Source organism: Nannobrachium achirus (assembly GCF_963921795.1).
Source record: "Nannobrachium achirus genome assembly, chromosome: 10".
Taxonomy (NCBI): Eukaryota; Metazoa; Chordata; class Actinopteri; order Myctophiformes; family Myctophidae; genus Nannobrachium; species Nannobrachium achirus.
This window is the reverse complement of record NC_137819.1, coordinates 36,959,440-36,980,297: the sequence shown is the minus strand read 5'-3', so window position 1 is coordinate 36,980,297 and position 20,858 is coordinate 36,959,440. Positions and strand designations below refer to the sequence as shown.

Here is a 20,858-nt window from a genome sequence, read left to right as displayed (position 1 = left end):
CTCCTCGCTGGAAAAGCAGCTGAAGTGTTTTTAAATGAAATATTTAGAAGATCGTTCTCTGTTTAGAATTAATTCGCATTCCTACTCATTTTGCTCTTGGTTTTAGACATTTCAAAGATTTGTCTTGAGCTCTTCAAAGCATTGTAATGTTTGTAAGAAGATAAGCTCTTGTAAAAAATGTACATCCCTCCACCTTCACATTATTTTCAGCAAATAACCCTCAATCTTTCTAATTTCCCCCTTTCCCGCTATCTCATCTATATCGCTAATGGAAGCACAGCTATGCAATGTTTTTCTGGGCAGGATCAGTAGCTAGCTGCAACAAGCGTTAATAGGCTTTGGAGACGGTTTGTCTGCGTGGAAAGATGCTGAGAGGAGGAGAGTCGCCTTAGCGCAGGGCGGCGGCAGCAACGAAGCCAGGGGACCAGATGAATAGTGATTGGCAGGAATCACAAGACTGACTCACTCATCTAGGGCCACGGATTTGGAGCAGTGGGCTCCTATTCTGGGCTGTGGTGACATTAGTGTGTGTGTGTGTGGGGAGAGAGCAAGCACATGGCTTAATCTAACAGTTGAAGTCACTAAGTTATTGTCGACAGCTTGGACCTCGTGTGTGTGGTGTGACTGTGCACTTGTGTGCGCGTGTTATTGGAGGAAAATGAAAGTAGTCTGGCGGCCAGACCACAACACAGAAGCCAGATTTAAAAGAAGAAATTTATCATCTCTTTTTCTCTCTCCCTCTGAACTCCCCTCTCCTCCACCATTTCCACCGCCACAACTTTTTTTCTCACCCCAGTTCCATAACAGCCTGTCTGTGCCTCTTTATGTCTGACTGGTTGACTCACTATTCAGTATAATCATGTTGTTCATGCATTCTTTATTAGCCTGCAGCCTGTTTCTGGTTAGCTCATTTACTATTCAATACAATTAACACATTGTCTGTGCATTCTTCAGGCTCCACATCATTTCTGATTCTGAATGGTTGGCTTTAACTTATTTGTGTTTTAATCACTTACGCCGTTTATATCAATACAGCAAAAATAGCCTAAATACAAGCTCTGCTATGGATCAGTCATTAATGTTTTATTTAAAATAATTATACGTTTATATGTTTGGAAATTAAACATTTCAAAAATGTCCGCCTCTAATCACATGCCAAAAATGGGAACGCCTTTGTTGAAAGTGGTTAAATAGGGATTTGTAGACATTAGTGCCATGTCTGTGCATGTGCACTAATGCTGTTAATTTAATTTCACATTTTCTCTTTTGCCGCAAGCGCTAATGTTCCAGCTATGTGGGGGCAGGCCATGGGCTCAGAGAACACAGAGGAAAATACTACTAAGGGTGATAAAGCTGTTTTATCAAAGATATGACCCCACATTCCATGGTGTTAATGAGAGCAGCCTGGTTTATGATTTCACTGCCTTTTGCTGCCGATATGGCTCAGTCAGTGGTTGGCTGACTGGCTTCAGTGTGTTGGGCGTCAGTCAGCCTCAGTACCTTATTACCTGCAGCAGAATGAACAGACAACTTATTATGAAGAAGACTGTGTGTTGCTGTGCAACAGATCAGCTAGGCTTGGCAAGCTGAATCAATGCTGCTTCAACGCACTTTGGAAATGAAACGATCTGCTCGTGCTTTACCTCGCTTTCACTTTCATGCCTTCTCTCTCTCTCTCTCTCTCTCTCTCCCTTTTTTCTCTTGTTCTGTCTTTCTCTTGTTATGCCCTTTTTTCCGCTTATGACCTCCATGGCTTGATCCCTTGTTCTGCCTTTGTCTTTCACTCTCTCACACTCGCACGTATGAACGCATGATCCAAGCCAAAGTTCCATGCTGTCTATAGGAAGTAAGCCTGACTTGTTGAGTCAGTCAGTCAGTCAGGTAGCCAGCAGCTCATTATAGCTGGATGTTTTACAGGCTTGTCATTTTCTGGGTGGAAGGCATGTTCAGGCCAGTTTCAGAAACACCTCAGTCTGTGTGAAAGCATGTGTGCGCGTGTGCTTGCATAGTTTCTCCCTGGTAATATAGGTCACAATACGCCTCAAACTGACTGGGTTGCATTTTAGGCGTGCTGATGTTTTTGATAATTACTGGTGTCGTTTAAGCCATTTTGGTGTTTTTACACAACATAGCCACCAATTTCGTTTGTCCTACCTATTTTTCTTGGTTTGAACCTGTTACATCCTGCCTGTTGTACAAGGTCTTGGACTGGTGCTGAACATATCACAAATCCTAAGTTAAATTTGTCTTACAGGGTTTAGAGCTTTCATATCTCAATGGATGTCACTAACACCAACATACTGTGTAGGGTTAGAAATGCTATTGTTGTATAAAAAAAAAGAGAGAAATGTAATGGACCCATTCATGACACTGAGGTACTTTTCATAAAATTATCCACCAACAAACACACCAATTGAGGACTGACTTAATAACAGTGTTTGGTGCCTGCAGCAGCCAGTGAAGCTCTTCCAGGACCAGGACGAGACGGCTTTGAGTCTGGTCAGAGAGGCTGCTGTCGTGTCACTGATTACACTAGCTTAGCTGTCTCCACGCGTAGGAAACATCTCCCTACCTGTAATATACTGAAGAGCGTCACCATTTAAAACCAAGGCTTACAAGGTGCGAGGTTCAGACCATGCTGCCTCGTCCTCTAAATGCTGAATCCCTACCTGCTCACGCCCTCCTTACTTTGTATTGACTGTATCTTAAGCCCCATATCTTTAACCATACGTGATATTTACAATCTCACGTCACATCGCAACACATTGGCTATTTCCAGCCAACAAATAAACTATTTTTTATAAAATCTAAGGGTGAAGTGAAGGAGCTTTGAACCGTGGCTTTCAGGTCTGTAAAGTATTTTGTGCAGTGGATGCTTGTTGAGGCAATACCTTCATTACACTGAAACGCTGGCCGACATGGGCCTGTAAAAGGATCCATCATGTCCTCTGCCAGACTTCCACAATGAAATGTAATTTGTCTTGATCAACAAACGTACACTTTTGTTTTACCTCAGTGCTTCACCGGAGTTAGTCTAGTTCATCTGGGGGTTTAAACTCACAGGAGCTTACAACTCTTCACATATCTTTCTCCCTTTTTTTCCCTCCTCCCAATTTAAACGTGCCTTTTCCTCTCTCCTTACTCTCTCTGCTTCTGCTTTCCTTAACTCCCTTCGCTCTAAACCGCTCTTAGTTCTTTCCCTCCCTCCTTTCGCTCCCACCATCAGTCTGATGTTGGAGATGGGGATCACGAGGCAGCTGAGGTCAGGGCTTCACATGTTGCACCTGTAGCCATCTCTCTTCTGTTCCTTTGATCTCCACTGGAGTGTTTTTCTTGTTCTTCTTCTTCATTGCTTTATCCTTCTCTCTCCTCTCTTCTGCTGTGGTTTCCCCTCTTCCCCGTGTGTGTGTGTGTGTGGGGGGGGGGGGGGGGGGGGTGTGCGCTAGCGTGTGTGTGTGTGTGAGCGAGCGAGCGTGTCTGTCTGCTCTCCTCTGGCTGTGAGCCATCGTGGCGTCCTCCTCTTTGAACCTACTGTCTTTTAACCGTCATTATGAGATCAACAGAGAGGCATTTAAAACAATAGTTAACAACTCTGCTGTCTGCATTCTGTTCTCCATGCCGTCCATGGGATGAAGTAACAACACTTAAGTTCTTCATTCAATTACGGACACATGTATCTTATGGGAGATGGTCTTATCACCCCCGTAAGAAACAACTTGGCTTATCAGACAAGTGTTGTGTCTATTTCTACTTCTCTATTTCTACTATTCCAAAAATGTTCTACAGTATATGCAAATGTCAGAAAACAAGTGCCCCAGATGCTTGGCTCTAGGCAATGTAGAGAAAATATACCTGCACCCTTAGAAGTTTTTTCTTTTCTTTTCACATCTCCATCACCATGCAATGTAATGTGTGTAAACAACGCAATTTAATATTTCTAACCAAGGCAAGTGGGGTTATAATTCCTCTTTATTTCTATTTTTGATCTCACTGACTTGACTGTCACCAATAGAAGGGTTTTGTAATTTGTATTTTTTTGGTCTGCATTTCAGACTGTGGACACACCAATCCAGTTAATTCCCATTGGAGGTTCCCCCTTTTCCTGTACCAAGTCTCCATTATTTCCTGCCTTTTGTTATCCCGATTTCGGCTTGTGATAATACCAGTCCAATAGCCGTCACAAATATTACACATTTTATCCATTAAGTCAACACATTGTCCAGAATTGCCCAGACAGTTGAACTGCTTCAGTTTGTTGTCTTACAAAAAACTTGCCAGGATAGATACATTGTGGGCATGGCACTTGTAACCTTTTCCGATGGTGTCTCTGGCGTCTCTACCCACCATGCAACCTCACCGCCTTTTAGCCTGGTGGTGAGGTACATTTCGCACCCTTTCTCTCTCCCCTCTGCACCATTAGACCCACAGACAGACACCGGTCGACCTTTTCCATCCACTAAATATAGACCAACAAAGAATTGGAGGAAGGGAGGGAAAAATAAATGGGGAATAATGGAGAGAACATAGTGTGAAAAACTCAAATTGGGGAAGAGTGAAATGATTTGGGGGGGGGGGGTTAAGTAGGGGCGACAGGTTTGTGTTTAGTCTAAGTGACCGTAGGCAGCTGAGACAATGGCCTCCTGTTAACGATAGCTATCGGTTGTTTAACGACGGCGTTCTAAAGCACTCTGACGTCAGAACGGGGGGCCAATAATAAAAGCAAAGCCTGTAGAAAGGAGTTGAAAATAGCCTCCGCCATGTCCGGTACACCGCTTCTACTACAACCTGTGTTTCTTTTGGAAGGAGAATAGAATACAGGTGGCTCAGGGTTACTCTGTAGGCTAATGGTAAATGAGTTTTCTGCCCTGTAATGGTCTGTAAATGGGACAGAGCAAGACAGGAAATGGTGTGTTTTTCCCCAGCTAACGCGTCATTCAGAGTGGACTATTCTTCCAGTCTGGGGTAGAAATGGGTAAATGGCTTCATGGCCTCCGGGGGTCATTTGTCTTCCTGAGTTTTTCTCCAGGATCGGGCCACTAGCAGCCATCGTTGCCATGCTGCCATCTAGGTGATTGGTAGATGTAGAGTCAATGGGGTTGGAAGACAAGGCAGTGCATAGAAAAATGCAGATTTTAACAGCATGGCCACAAGGAGGTAAGCTGTGTGTGTGTGTGTGTGTGTGTGTGTGTTAGTGTTGTCACGATACTGGATTTTCAACTTCGATACGATATTTTAAAACATTTCGATACTCGATACCATTTTCGATACCACGCAACCACGGAGAATTTAGTGCAAAAAATTTAAAGAAAAATACACAAATAAAAAAATAAACTATCAACTGTCTGGAAGAAATAATTACACTTTCGGTAAGTCCAATGTCAAAGCCATCCGACTTTGCCAAACGGGAGGTGAAATGAGCCGAGGTCCAAAGTTCGCTGCGCATCAATCATGTAGTGTACCGTCACGGTAGTGCCGCGCTGCGAGCTTGTAGGTCTGCTACTGCAGGAGCTCGCGGGGGCTGAGAGAGCCGCCACAGCTCGGGAACACTCCAGCTTGCATGGCCGTACCGAACTGTAAAACGTAGTATCGATACTACCGATACTACGGAAAAGTCGTATTGTACCGAATGGATTTTTTCTAGAGATGGACCGATTGCAAAATTCTTGGCCGATACCGATCCACCGGTTTTATGAAGGTCTGACCTGCCAAAACCGATTTTTCCGATACCGATTTCTTTAGCTAAGAACTAGGAAATAGGGTTGCTCCAATACCCTTTTGTTTCAGGCCAAGTAGGCCTACAAGACATACTTCAATTTGAGTACCAATAAGCTAGAAGAACACTAATGCCAAATCAATCACAATAGTACAATATCCAAAATCACAGACACTATCCAGTCTAATATGACCGTCTGGACTAGGCAGGAGGAAAGCAGGTGACGCATGCTTTTTCCCCCCCTTCTTTTTGGAGACGACATTGACACAGGATTATGGAATATATCCTTACATTGCAAAGGTAATCGGCACCATCTGTATTCTGTAGGCTGCCTCTAAGTAGACTGGCTGCTACTTGCTAATGTTTACGTCACAGGACCGAGCATCATGCTGTGCAGTGCAAGAGATACAATTGGCCGATTTTGGCATATTTATGTCAGTGACCTGCCGATCACCGATTTGGCCGGTTTGATATGATACCTGCCGATTTCTGATATTGGCCGATACCGATGTCCATCCCTAATTTTTTCAGTATCGATATTTATCGATATACCGATATTTTTGACAACACTTGTGTGTGTGTGTGTGTGTGTGTGTGTGTGTGTGTGTGTGTGTGTGTGTGTGTGTGTGTGTGTGTGTGTGTGTGTGTGTGTGTGTGTGTGTGTGTGTGTGTGTGTGTGTGTGTGTGTGTGTGGCTAATCTCACAAACCACTGGGCAGAGCAGTGAGTGCCACATTTCTTGTGCACGCTCCCAGATGGACCATTTGCTGCATAGTGCATATCACTACCCTACTCATGTCTCAACTTTAAATACTGGAAGTCAATGGGTAGAACTTACATTTTAAATACTGGAAGTCAATGGAGGTTGGATTGTAATATATTTGTGTCCGTGTTCGAACGCATCTCAGACCGAGGGTCCATGAAATGAAAAATAGGCGATTTACTGCTTCCTTTTCTCACAGGAACCACTACAGCTGCAACAAGTTGAACCTCCATTTCGGCTTCCACCGCACTTTTCCCGTTCGTCGTTTCCAGTTCCACACCTTCGCTTTCTCAGTTCAAACTGAATGACCCCTGTCCCTCTGTTTGCCAGCGTAAATGAATGCGGTCACGATTATCAAGTTAGCCTGGTATTTTCCTCAAGCTGCTTTCATGTTCTTTTAGTCTGTCATAAGGGGACAGTGAAGGGGTGGCGGTATGATCTTATGATGAAGCCACCATCGAGCCTTTCACACACAGACAGACACTAAGGCCTTGTGTTCTCCAACAAGCCTTTTTCTTTTTTACCAGTCGGCAGCACCCAGCAGATGGCTGTGGGAAGCTTCAGTCACATCTCCCTCTTGTTGCTATGAGAACTAGCGATAACCTGTATGAAGCTTTAGCCTAAAAGTTCCCATCGGACATGATTGTATCAATATCAGTTGTCTTTTGCCCCAAATCATCTTATCTCTGGGCAGTGCCACAGTTGATGAAAAATCAGCTGTACAAGTAATTCCAATCAAAATGTGAATATATTTAACTTTGTTGAAACTGGGGTGGCCCTGCTAATTGCACAGAGACACAGCAAGCTGTCACTGCTACAGGGAAGATGCAACGGCAGCATGCCCTCTCCACTGTAAGAAGGACATGGATCCAGCTCTGTGGACACTTGAAAGAGAGCTCTCTGGTGGGACACAACCGGCCTAATATGCCGTGAACATTCAGGGCCAGAAAAGAAAGAACACATTCTCCCAACTTTCTGTGACCGTTCATATTTGTCGTGACTCAGACATTTATTCTTAGTGCTAAAAGCTTTCGTTGCTAGGAGACAGTGTGTCAAGAGAGTGGGAGCGAGAGAGAGGGACAGAAAGAAAGAAAGGGGAAGAAAGAGATGGTGGCATTGTGAAGGGGAGAAAGACGGAATCTGAAAGCTGAATGACAAACAAACGGGGTACGAGTCAGCAGGGACATGCAGTGCACACATCGCATGCACGTGCACGCACGCACACACACACACGTACACAGTGGGTACTGGGCATGGTTACTATTCCTGTGTTCTTTGTCTACAGTATGTGCTTTGTGCTACCCACGCATGAACCCACTTACCTCCTCGTCCTCACAAACCTATGTTGTTTTTGCACTTCGCGTGCGCGCGCGCGTACGTACATGTACATGCATGTTAACTCACCCACTCTAAAGTATTGCACCACTTTTGTGTATTTTCGATGTTTTCATCTGTAGTCATGATGAGTGTCTGTTCTCGTGTGTGGATTTGTAAATATCTCTCAAATGCCTGTTTGTGTGTGTGTGTGTGTGTAGCACTCAGACCAGACTCTGGTCTCGAGGCCTAACCATCCCCTGTGATAACGGCCTCATTGTCTTCTGTATGAATCATATGCTAGAGCCTTATTAGTAATCTGCCTTCAAATAGCTATTATCAGCTACCCCACACAGCCCACTGCTGTCTGTCTCTCTGGCCCATTCCCGCACACTCACAATACAAGTAGTTCAGATAGCAGCATGCAGTGTATTATTCACTGGCAGGACTCTATTGAGATATCCTCTAATTGATATACAGATTCAAACGGGGGAGTGGATGGCCCTTAGAAGTGTAATGTAAACATCAAAATATATCTTTTTTTTTTCCCCTTTTTTTAAATCAATGATATTGCAAAATATGATTGGCAATATCATAGATATTTTTGCGAATTAGGAAAAAAGACTGCTTCTACTGTTCTATTTTACTGTGCAGTTAATTAGATTTAGCAAGTTACTCTGGGCCTAGTCCCCAGAATTGGAGTTGGGAACCAGGACCACTGGTTTAGAAGACATGTATAATACGTACATGTATATGACAGAGCCTCAGGTAACCTTTTTCCTCAAAGTGGATCTGTGTTTTAAAATGAAACCTTTTTAATTTCATCGTCTGTAATCTCAAGGCAGGGCGTGCCTGTCACACAAGTGGTCTTTTGACTGGTTGGGTTTTTCAAATCCCTGGAACAGCTGGGAAAGTCATGGCGCCCAGCCATTGCTAGGCCCTTGAGCAAGGCACTATGTTTGTGCTAGTACACAGTTGCTCAGCGTTGTCAGCCATGCCCGCATGGTTTTACAACTGGAATAATCAGTTGAAATGTTGCCGGTTGACTGGCCTTGGTTCAACAGCTGTTTAATTTAAAGAACTAAAGTCATACATTATTTTCTGTATAATAATGTCAGTGCATCTTGTTTGAGTGCACTGTGCACTACACAGCCCAGCCTTATATGTACAAAGTGCACAAGAGTGCTGCGCTGCAAGCTTGTAGATCTGCTCTTAAATCATGTTTTTTTTGCAAATCTTTGAATATATCTTTTTTAAAGCGAACATTTGTAACTAAAATATTTGCTTCTGGGGGGTCCCTGATAAATAATATTTTTAGATGGGTGTAGGCCGCCAAATACTTCTAGGCGTCCTTGACATGAAAAAAATTTAGAACCACTGACAGAAACATGCTTTTTTCAAAAACCTTAGAAGGATTTAGAAGACATTTATAGAATCGGGTCAAAAATAATAAAAGACTTGCACAAATTTTGCACAAACTTTTCAAAAATAGCAGATCTACAAGCTTAAACCAAAAGCTAGAGTGTTGGTACTAGGCTGGAAATCCTTTGCAGTCATCTGGGAATACACTTGATGTAGGGCAAATGATTATTCATTATCAGTGTGATAGATTATTTAAATCACTTGACATATTTTCAATCTCTAGCGCTAGATTTGCTAGACTTAAGAGAAGTACAGCTTCGAGTACTTGTCTGAAAGTGCAAGGCACTGGAGAAACTCGGATGCACCTCGATATGCCTGAGTGTTGACTTTTTAGTACCTCTCCAAACCCTGCCAGGCCAATAGTCGCAACTACTGCAGTGTTGTAGTATTAAAGAAGCCTTCAACACATCTCCCTATCATTGTTAACAGTTCACTGTGGTTGGCAAACTTGGCATATGTAGATATGGCCGTACTTTGTTTCACTGTGGGAAACTGATTGTAGCGCTGGTATTTAGGCTAGTCTATATATTGTGTGTCTTTATTATAATGCACACATAAACACACACACACACACACACACACACACACACACACACACACACACACACACACACACACACACACACACACACACACACACATTCTGTATTGTTGCAGCATGCCCATATGTTTCCCACCCTCTGCATTCTTAGCCTTACTGCCAAAGCACATCTGGTCCTAATGAGAGTGTGTGTGTGTGTGTATCTATGTGTGTGTGTACGTGCGTGCATTTTTAGCCTTGTGTTGAAATGGTGTTGAGTCTTTTACTGCAAGCCACAGCTTTACAACGCGCTTTTTACTGTAGGCTTGTGTGTGTGCGTGCGTGTGCATATTTGTGTATGGTTGGGGGGGGGGGGGGTGTGTGTGTGTGTGTGTTGGGTGCAAATCCAATTGTGTTTATACGTAGGTTGTGTGTACTGTGCAGAAACTCACCTAAATACAGTCAGGTTCTCACACTAAACAAAGAACATAATTCCTATATAAACTTGTCGTGCGGTGGTATGTGTGTGTTGTGGCTGTACATAGGCCATGGTCCCTACTGTGTGAATGTTTATATCATTTCTGTGTGTCTTTTTGTATGCGGAGTGCATGGACTTGCAGCAGTCATAAAATCTCAGCTTATATTTTGTCTTTAGGAGTTTGAAGGCCTGTTGAGCTATCAGCTTTATTAGCGTTGATTCCCCAGCTTTGATAGTGACAGCCAAGGCATTGATTTGACTGCAGAGCTCTGAGAACACTGTTAGGCCTATATGCTGTCCCACTATCTCTGCCCCGACCCCCCACTCAGTCTTACTCTCTCACACAACCTCTCCTCCAGTCTCATCTTTCTTGGCCAACTCTAACCCCCTCTCTGTCATCCCTCCACTGTGTTTGCCTCCAAATCACCATTCCTCCTGTGACAATATTAATGTCACCTAGCCTGGGTGCCAGCTTGTTCGCTCCGTTCTGCGATTTGTTTTGTTTCTCCGCATCACAGTCTGGAAATGATTCAGTTGACTCGCATTTCTGAACGTCCGTTGTGACGTGCAAGGAGCTCAATCGGCTGAGGTTTTGGACAAGGTTGACGCCCACTCGTGGCTTGGGAGCTTTTGGCTACGCTGAAGCTTCATGGCAGGGAAAATTGAGTGTAGCAACGTTTTCATAAAATACCAAAGAAGTGTTTATTTTTTTATTTACACGTCGCCAACTTCCACTGTGCTTTCTGCGGAGACGCGCATTTAACATAGAATGACAGACAAATAAAACGCAGTAGGCCTACTATGCAGGAAAAAGGGGGGGAAATACCAAAGAAATCAAATCGCCCGCTACCACTGTGCTTTCAGCTGAGCCGGAGACGTGCATTTAACATAGAATGACAGACAAAAAAAAAAAAAAACTTTATCGTTGGATATGATTTTGTCCACAATTTCATGCTGTATTGATATTGGTACCGTTAGGTGAGATAACAGGCGAACGTTGATCAAAATAACAATTCTACATTTTCTAATTGAGTATAGTAATGCAGATGTTAAACAATTTTACTTTTGAGAGCGTAAAACTTAACGCTCTCAAGAGTTAAAGATCTATAAGGGTCTGTTTGGTTACCAACTCTCCATCATTTAGCTTGGGACAACCTCGAAACCCCCTCAAGGACCACTGGTTGAAAACCACAGACTTAAGACATCTATGTTCACATTCACCACCCTGGTTCACACTCTCTCTCTCTGTCTTCCTTCTCCCCCAGGGTTCGCCTTCCCAGATTGGGCCTATAAGCCGGAGTCGAGCCCCGGCTCGAGGCAGATCCAGCTGTGGCACTTCATCCTGGAGTTGTTGCGGAAGGAGGAGTACCACGATGTTATCGCCTGGCAGGGCGACTACGGCGAGTTCGTCATCAAGGACCCGGACGAGGTGGCCCGACTGTGGGGCGCCAGGAAGTGCAAACCCCAGATGAACTACGACAAGCTCAGCCGCGCGCTAAGGTGAGAGGCACCCTCTTCACTGTAGTTCAGTGATTCTGTTCATTTTAAAGACCTCCCCCCAAGTTGATGTATTAGGCCGCGGACCCCCATTTGATATGATTTGTGTCTTGTCTACACAGCAACGGTTCCCAAACTTATTTTCCTCTTTTTTTTCTTTTTATTAATTTATGTAATTATTTTCCAAAATGTTACTTTTTGTTGGTGGACATTTTTGAAAATCTTTTGATATGGTAATAAATAACTAAATGTAGGAAACAAAAAAATGATTTACTTAAAAACAATTCAGACCACTTCTCCTCTGATAAAAGCCATGACACGTGATACTTTCGTTTTTGTTTGTCTCGGCTCACATTTGTTGTCCTCTTCAAATCCATTTTGCCATATTGCTGTAGTTTTCATTTCTTTGACAAGTGAGTCAATATGGCAGTGACTCATTTCTATAGTGACTAGTTCCTGCAGGTCACCATTTTTAGTGCTAACTCCCATCCGAGTGCTTTGTTGATAAAGACGTGTTAATTTATCAACAGGCTACACTATCAGTTAAACCTTGACGATTAGAACAGCAGCCGCTATGGTCAAATGTTTGCATGATAGCCTTTAATAAACAACAGGTTGTATTGTCTGTCAGTGAAATCTGATCTTGTTATCAGCTTAGAGTAATTCCTTTCTCGGGGTCATTCCTTTTGCACAGTTTCCGGCCATTTGCATTTGATTTGATAGAAGCCATATCAGCTGCTGTAGCTTACTATATGTAGGTAGTACAACAAACACACACTACCGCTGACCATGCAGAGTTGCCTACAGTGCAGGCCTCCCGTCACTTGAGCCCAGTGCATAACTGCTTTTGTAAACCAATAATGTTCATCACGTTGTCATATTGTCTATTACTTATGCAATATAAAATTGATGTAACGTTAGTCGTTGCCGTGAACTGAGGACATAACCTCGTAATTTCTCTCCATTTTAACGCTTGTAGTGCAGTGGAGATCTGACCGGAAACGGGAAAGAGTCGAGGGTCAGGCTGGGGAATCTAACCTGTGAGTCGGGCTGCATCAGCGCCTATATGTGGTATGCGCCTTAACCACTAGGCCATCGGCTCACTGATTTGCCGTTCTTGACACTGTAACTGCACTTAAACCATGCATGCCATGGTTAAATGACATCACTTGTGCTTTTAGGAGAGAATGAAGGAGCGCAGGTGGAAGAAAGATAGAAAGATTATTTTTGATACCATTAATTCCATTTGTGTAACTCCTGAGTCCACTTGCCTGGAAGCGTAAACAGAAGTGTGATTGCCTCTTTTAGAGCTCACATTTCATTCCCCTCTTTTGAGCCTTCCACACCTGTCACCTGTTCTGTTGTCTTCGATCACTTTGAGCCTGTGTCATCTTCCTTTCTCGACAGTTTCAACTTAAACCTGCATCTTTGGGGCATTTATGGGACACATAACAATTAGATGAATCACAGTGAGCTCAGCTGTGTCCCAACGTGAGGGAGAAATGAGAGACGGGAGCGTTTCTTTGGAAATGACAATGATGGACTGACAACCGGGGATGAACAGGTGCTTTCAGTGTAGCATGACAACATGGAAAAGGCTTTGTTCAAATACATAAGACGAGGTCAGATAGGCAGCGTTGGATGTGATTAATGTGGCTGCCACTAAACTCCAGAAAGTCACCACCATGAGAGAGAGATGGCACATTTTAAACCTCAGTTCAAATATAACGTGTTCAAATATTAAATGTTTGAGTTGAAGAATTGGACAAGAAAAAGGTGTGTGTGTGTGTGTGTGTGTGTGTGTGTGTGTGTGTGTGTGTGTGTGTGTGTGTGTGTGTGTGTGTGTGTGTGTGTGTGTGTGTGTGTGTGTGTGTGTGTGTGTGTGTGTGTGTGTGTGTGTGTGTGGTTTGATTGACTAGGATAAGCTCCGTTGTAGAAAGTTGGATGTGTGGTTTATTGGCGAGGCATCATGGCATTAACCACAAATCAGCGGGCCATTCAGGTAAAGGTACGTTTGACAGGGCACCAGGATGTATAAACCACATCAATTGTGATAAGGGTAGCAGAGCAAAAAGATAAGACAAGATGCGTGTGACCCGGAAGAGTTGAACTTTGAATGAACTATGATAAACTCTGTGTGTGTGCAGATGTGATTTGTCAGGAAACTAGGACGTTTTAACCTCAAGTGAACCGGGATGAACTCAGAAGAGCTCTGAAGTAAAGGTTGAGAAAGTGTGTGTTATGGAGGTCCAACATTTTGTGCCTTAGATCAGCTGCTCTTATCTGAGCAAAGCACTGTGGTAACATATAAGAAGACAGGATGAGTGATCGAGAGCCATGGAATGAGTTGAGACACTGTGTGTGTGTGTGTGTGTCTGTGTGTGTGTAAAAGGTATCAGACATATCCTTTGTTTGTTTTAACCTGTTTGGTTCCTGCATGCGTCCAGTACAGGCTATGCACAGTGCAGCTGTTAGAAACAGAAAAGAGGGGGTGTGCTGTCATGCCACTTTGTCTTGTTGAATTGAAGTCTGTTTCATCACTTTTTCCACATTACATTTCTTTTATATACCGTCCCAAAATGGGAAATTTGATTTTCAGCAAAGGCGAGCAATACCACGGTGCACTTGACTAAATACACAGAAAACACAGTAATCAATAAAACAGACACACAACAACACAAGGCATCAAAGAACAAGAGTGCTGGGGAATGAACTGAGGAAAGCGGTCGTGTGGCGTCTGTCTCTGTTCCCTCTCGAGCCGTCACACTCCACTGTACAGGATCTAATAAAACACAAATACCAATTTAGCAAAGATGAAAGGAGGAAGAATAAAAGAGATGAAGCCATTTTTTTTCCTTCGTGACTTGTCTCGCTCAGAACTTCTGCTAGTGTGACAGCTAGAACAGACACGCACAGACACACCATGTCCCTCTGTGCAGCACATGTGGGATACTGAGATGTTGTATTTTCGCTCCCTGTCTGTTTTCTTATCGTCTTTGTACAAAGAGACTGACAGATACACACACGCACACACACACACACACACACACACACACACACACACACACACACACACACACACACACACACACACACACACAGTGACTCATCGGTGTAACACGATGTGTCGTAGGTTGGTGTGGGTTATAGCTCACTATGGTGATGACTTGTTACACTGCCTAGTCACCCCACACACACACACAGAACTTGCTATAATTATGTCAGCCCTCCTCCAGTCCATCTGTGACTTTTTTGTCTCCAACATTCCACCTTCTTCAACGTCACCCTCTTAAACTAATGGCCCAGTCGCCATTTGAGGAAAATGATATTTTTGCCTAAAGGGGAGCACAGATCGCAGAATTGACCCGTGTGAATGCCGCACGGTAACTGGATGCGCTGCATCCAGTTCCCCTGGTGGAAAAATGGAACAGCGGCGCGGCAGGTGCGGCATTGAAAATAATGGGGGCGTATGTTTTTGACGTGCCGCCTACGCGTCCGTTGTCCGTTGTGTGCTTCCCTTAGTCAGCTCCTCACGACAGCTCCTCGCCTCTATCCTAATTGAAAAGGACCATGCTGTTCCTGCCTCTTTTGGTATAATGGCGTATCTCCCTAGTGTGACTTGGGCCAAAATAAATTGTCTGAAGAAAGTCGGTAAATCATTTGGCAGGTTTAAGGTTTAATCCTATTTAATCCTCTTATGTTACATAACTGTGTTGTTATAAACGTGTTGTGTGAAATGATTATGAAATATCATAGTTTGTTTTGGACCAGTTTTTTGATGGTTTCCGGTAGGGCTGCAACAGTTAATGGAACTAATCCATGTAATAGATTTATAAAAATCAAGTTCTGGAAAAAATAAAACTATAAATCTTCAAAGAATTGCAGATCAACATGGTCACCATGAGACATTTCGTGAGCCATTTGTTGTGCGATGAAGCATCTAGACTAGATTTGTAACCTTATGGGGGTTAGTGTGTCATTGACTGTTTCACTGATATAAACATATGGATTTTACTGATATAAACATATGGATGTCACAGAACTCAACCAGGTAAAAACAGGTATAGGTCACTGGTCACTGGCTACTGGCTAGAAAGTGGAAAGATGGAAAAAAAAACTTAAGGGAGTGTTAGAATAAGCAGGTCAAAAAAATGGGGCCGACTTTGATGCCACATTGTATCTAAAAGTAGAAACGTTTTAAGTTGCAATTGATTTAATAGTAGGCTAAAGGAACATCTACCGGTTTGATTTCAAACGGGCCCCCAGCTGCAGTTAAACATAGCTTCAAACTCCCTCTGTGCTTTATCAAGCTTCTATACCAATGAAGCTCTTAATTAATTCTGAAATCGCATAGCAAAAGCCTTTCACCCCTTAATTGTTAAGTGCTTGATTCATATTGCACACTTTGAAGTGTGTGTGTGTGTGTGCGTGCGTGTGAGTGAAATGAGCTGTGGTGTAATATATGCTGTACAGTAGAAGTCCTTTCTACTTTATTTGAAGTGAGTTCAAATGCTCTTCAAAGGCCCAGAGCAAGCTTGAGCCCGTATGCGAGTCTGGGTCTGTCATACTGATGTAGTTCCCTGTGTGTGCGCGTGTGTGAGAGAGGGAGTGCGTGCGTGCGTGCGTCTGTCTTGGCCGCTTGCCCACTATATGGGTGATGTATGTGTGCAAATGTATGGATATTGTAAGGGTACCTTTTATAGTGTTTGTGTGGGCATGTATTATACCTACCTTGTTGTGCTTGAGTGTGTACATGTGAATGAGTGAGTGAGTAATCATCTCTCTAACAGCAGCAGGTAGGCTTTGAGGCTAGAGAGGTCCTTCACTTACTGAGTCACAGACACACACCACACCACACAGCTAAAAGAACTTCCTGTTCCAGTCGGTCAAAACTACTTTACTCTGTTCTGTTCTGCCGTGTACCATAGACTAGGCACTCTATTCACACTGAAGCAGTCGTGTACGATGAATGGAGAGCGCTGCTTTCATCTCCATCGAGCCTCAATGCAGTCGTATGACAAACCTAATTAGGGCGTTATGCTATTAGTCAGATGTTCCATTTTGCTGATGGTGACCTACTCTTCCTGCCTCTGGACCACTTAATATGTTCTATCATTTTGGATGACTAAGTCTAATTTATACTTCGGTGCACGACATTGCCAAAAAAGAGCAGATTTTAGAAGCTCACAACATGCCGCATCTGCGACTTCTAAATCTGCTGTTTTTGGCCGCATGACACTGTCGTAGGATGGAGCACAAATTAGGCATAAGCCGATCTTCGTAATGGAGGTGGCCAGCTATTAACGCTAATGATTAGAGAATTATAAAAGAGGTTATGTGACATTACCGTGCCAGCAGTGAGGTTTGAATTAGGATTTTGTGCACGTAATTCATACACACACACACACACACACACACACACACACACACACACACACACACACACACACACACACACACACCACCGTTTTATTTTTGTTTACTCATCCCACTGCTTTCCTTTTTTCTTCCTTTCTTTCTCCCCTTGTTTTAACATTCTGTCTCGTTGTCCCTTTCTCATTATTTCCTCTTCCATTTCCATTCCAATCTCAAGACTCTTTTGCTCCTTTGTTTACACTTCAACTGTACCATTTTTACTGCATCACTAAATCATCAGCTCTGTCTCTTCATGTCTCTTTCCTGTCACGCTGCTCTGCGTATTATCTAATAAAAACAAACGCTAAACAAATAACATCCAAATGACTTAAAAGACAATTAAAGACACATGGGACTCTGCTAAGTTTTCTATTTCATCTTGAAAATGTGTCGATCTCTCCACATGGCATTCTCTATTTTGTTTTATATGAACCCAAGGGACTTAAAAATTGTCTTATTGGGGCCCCCTAACCACAACATAATTTATTAATCTTGAAGATTAAAAGCTATTCATATTCCAAGATTATGATGACGATTAGCCTCGTTTGCCATTCAATTTCCCAGCGACTTGTAATGTACAGTATAGCTTAGCCTAAAGGAATTCTGATTAAAATCTTTTAAAAGCCAAGTTAAAACCTATAAACGGCTGTTAACTATGCTGTGAGTTGACCGCTGTCTACTGTATATAATATGTGTTTTCCTTTTCTTTAGATACTACTACAACAAGAGGATCCTGCATAAGACCAAAGGGAAGAGGTTTACATACAAGTTCAACTTCAACAAACTGGTCCTGGTCAACTACCCATTCATTGACATGGGAACTGGTATGTAAACATGCACAAACGCACGCTCACTATACAGCTATCCATGCTCTATACTTGGCTTCGCTGCGTACAGTGTCTCGAACTGAAAATGGCCAAGAGCATCATTATAAATCAGGTCGTATACATGTGTCCTCGCCACACACTAGGGCTGTACTGTAAAAGTCGACGCATTGACGAGTTGGTCGAAGACCCCACTAGGACTGTCTTCAAAAAATCGACGAGTCGTTTTAAGCCCTGGGAATTGACGCCAATTGTTTGAGTCGATGCGACGCGTTCCGTTAAGAGGAGGAAAAGCAAGCTGTCAAAATCCCATATTAAATAACCTGCCCCAGCACAAACAAATGTCCAAGAAGTAAACAATCTACTAAAGTCAGATTAACACACACACGTGTAGGCTACTAGTTACATTTTCTAATTAAGTGCTTCTGAATTGTTCCAGTGTTTTTGTAATCCATGCTGTTTGTGTTTCGCTGTGTTTGCGTCCATGACATGTCCACACTGGAACGTGCATGGGCTGTGCCTCCCCTTGTGCATGATCTGTTGATGGGCTGTGCCTCCCCTTGTGCATGATCTGTTGATTCTGAATCTGTTCTCGACACAGACTCATTACTCCGTAAGTGCTCTGTGTCCCGCGACTGGACTGGATCCCATCGTTCATTTAAAAGAGCCGTTCAATAGAGCAAATCGTTTGCGAATGTCTCATCTCTACTGCGCTGCTTGCCGACGGGGCAGAGTTGAACAGCGGAGAAGTTGTATTTGTTTTAACAGTGTTATCGGTGTGCACTGTGTTGTGCTCACGCACCGAAAACACAGTGTATTCAATTCATCTTAATGTATTGTATTATGTTGACGTGGTTTAAAGCAACACTTGATTATTTTTTATTTTTTTACACAAAGTATAAAATGATTCATCGACGCGTCGGAATGAACCCCTCAACTCGATTCGACTTAAAAAATCCTGAGTCGAAGAGCCCGCAAGTCAACGGAAATAGTTTGAGCCGATGGTAATTATTTTTATAGCAGCAGTTACTACTGCTGTGCGCTAAAGTGCTGGACTGGACTGGTGTGTCATGTACTTCTAATTTAGTCCATCTTACTTCCTACTACTTAAAATAAAAAATAAAACCAGTTGACGTGACTTGAAAGTTGACTTGATCATATTACGGGGGGCTCTTATTTTGAAGTTAACCGTTTTGAGAGGAAATATTTCAACGTCTTATTAGCTACTTGTTGCAGCTAGCCAGGCACTTTGACGCTGAGTGTGGTGGTGGTCTCATGCTGAGAAGTAGCAATGGGCGAAGACAGACGTTGCCACACTGCTGTAGCTCTGATAAAGTTGTGTGAGGTACACAACATTTCTGTCTTTTCTCTTTACTGTTATTTATTCTCTTGCACCAGCGGCGACTTGCAACATAGCTCTTTGATACAGCAATGTTGTGCTCTGAACTATATGTAGTTCTACTCAGGATTGTTGAGGATAAGCCTAAAAGCTTATTTACATTGAGGCATTGTGTATTATTTTATGTCAAGATAGAAAATACAGCCTGTGGAAATAATAAACGACACGCATTTGTGTTGTCAAAGAGATACATTATTCTCGTCTCTGTTCTTCTACTCTGCTCCACGATTAACAATTATGCACGGCTGCACGCAATCTGATCGTCAATGTCCGCCGCCACCATTTTTCATATGCACGGCAGTTGGCAGTTCATGGATTTATTTCACTTTAAAGGCTTAAAACAATGTTATTACTGTTTTATTGTATTATGTTGACGTGGTTTAAAGAAACACTTCGATTTTTCAAATATAAAGCGACGCGTCGACGAGTCGGATTAAACCCCTGACTCGACATCGACTTGATAAATCCTGAGTTGAGGACAGCCCTACCACACACACTGAGTCAGTCACTGACCCATACACATAAACAGTTGTATACATAGATGCACACACTGTGGGAGGCAGTGGCTCAGGAGGTAGAGTGGCTGCTACTGCTCCCCGCTTAAAGGACAACTTTAGTTTTTTACAACAAGGGTTCATATTTTAGATTGTAATTAAAGAATATAAAAGATGAGTGTTAAAATTATTTCATTTACTTCTTTCTATTGTTTTAGAGATTCTTATTTCAGTGGTTGGGGCATGCGTACAAGTGGCTAAATATGTCATTTTACACAACAGAATAAGCCCATTCCCAAGATACAACGCAACCTTTTATGGTTGTATGTGACTTATGGGGGTTAGAAGTGTTACTGTAAATAGCAATAAAGAAACTGCTGGCTTATTGTGTCTAAAAATACATATTTAGCCACTTGTACACATGCCCCCATGCGTACGCATGCCCCACATTTTAGCACGGTAAACGCGATAAAACAATAGAACGAAGAAAATGAAAACATTTTAACACTCACTTTTTCTTTTCTCTAATTACAATCTAAAATATGAACCCTTGTTGTAAAAAAACAAAGTTGTCCTTTAACAGGGGCCCTGACCAAACTGTAGCAGTCACTAGGGCAGCGACAGAGATTGCCTCCCCGCCCTGCTTCCCACCCACATATGGCCACTCGCGTTTGTCTTTGTTGCCAAGCCGTATGCAGCGTGGAGAGATCGAGCCCCAGTTTCCACAGTGGTGGGCAGGAACTTTACCCCCTATGGCACCCGTATGCCCATCTGTAGCATTTCAATGACTTTAAACAAATGTACAACAACTGCAACTACAAGAAATTAAGCAGAACCTTATCAGCGCGTATACTACTTTCAGCAAAGAGATTTGTTGTGGTGGGAAAAAAATAGGGGACCAAGTATAGACCTTGGGGACACCCCCGATTCACAAAGTAGGCTTTATATATACGGTTTAAGTGATTTAAGGCAAAATCTATGTACGGTATATTGCCGAACCTGATGCGTTTAGACAGTTAC

The 20,858-nt window shown here is 42.9% G+C and overlaps 1 protein-coding gene across 1 annotated transcript in view; it reads left to right on the top strand.

Annotated features, from left to right (window-relative positions):
- Nucleotides 1–20,858, top strand: part of erf (Ets2 repressor factor) — a 45,501-nt gene that overhangs the window by 16,185 nt on the left and 8,458 nt on the right. Inside the window, exons 2-3 of the mRNA XM_080734863.1 lie at nucleotides 11,475–11,709; nucleotides 17,833–17,945. Coding sequence (XP_080590989.1) covers nucleotides 11,475–11,709; nucleotides 17,833–17,945 — 348 coding nt within the window. The remainder of the gene's footprint in view (nucleotides 1–11,474; nucleotides 11,710–17,832; nucleotides 17,946–20,858) is intronic.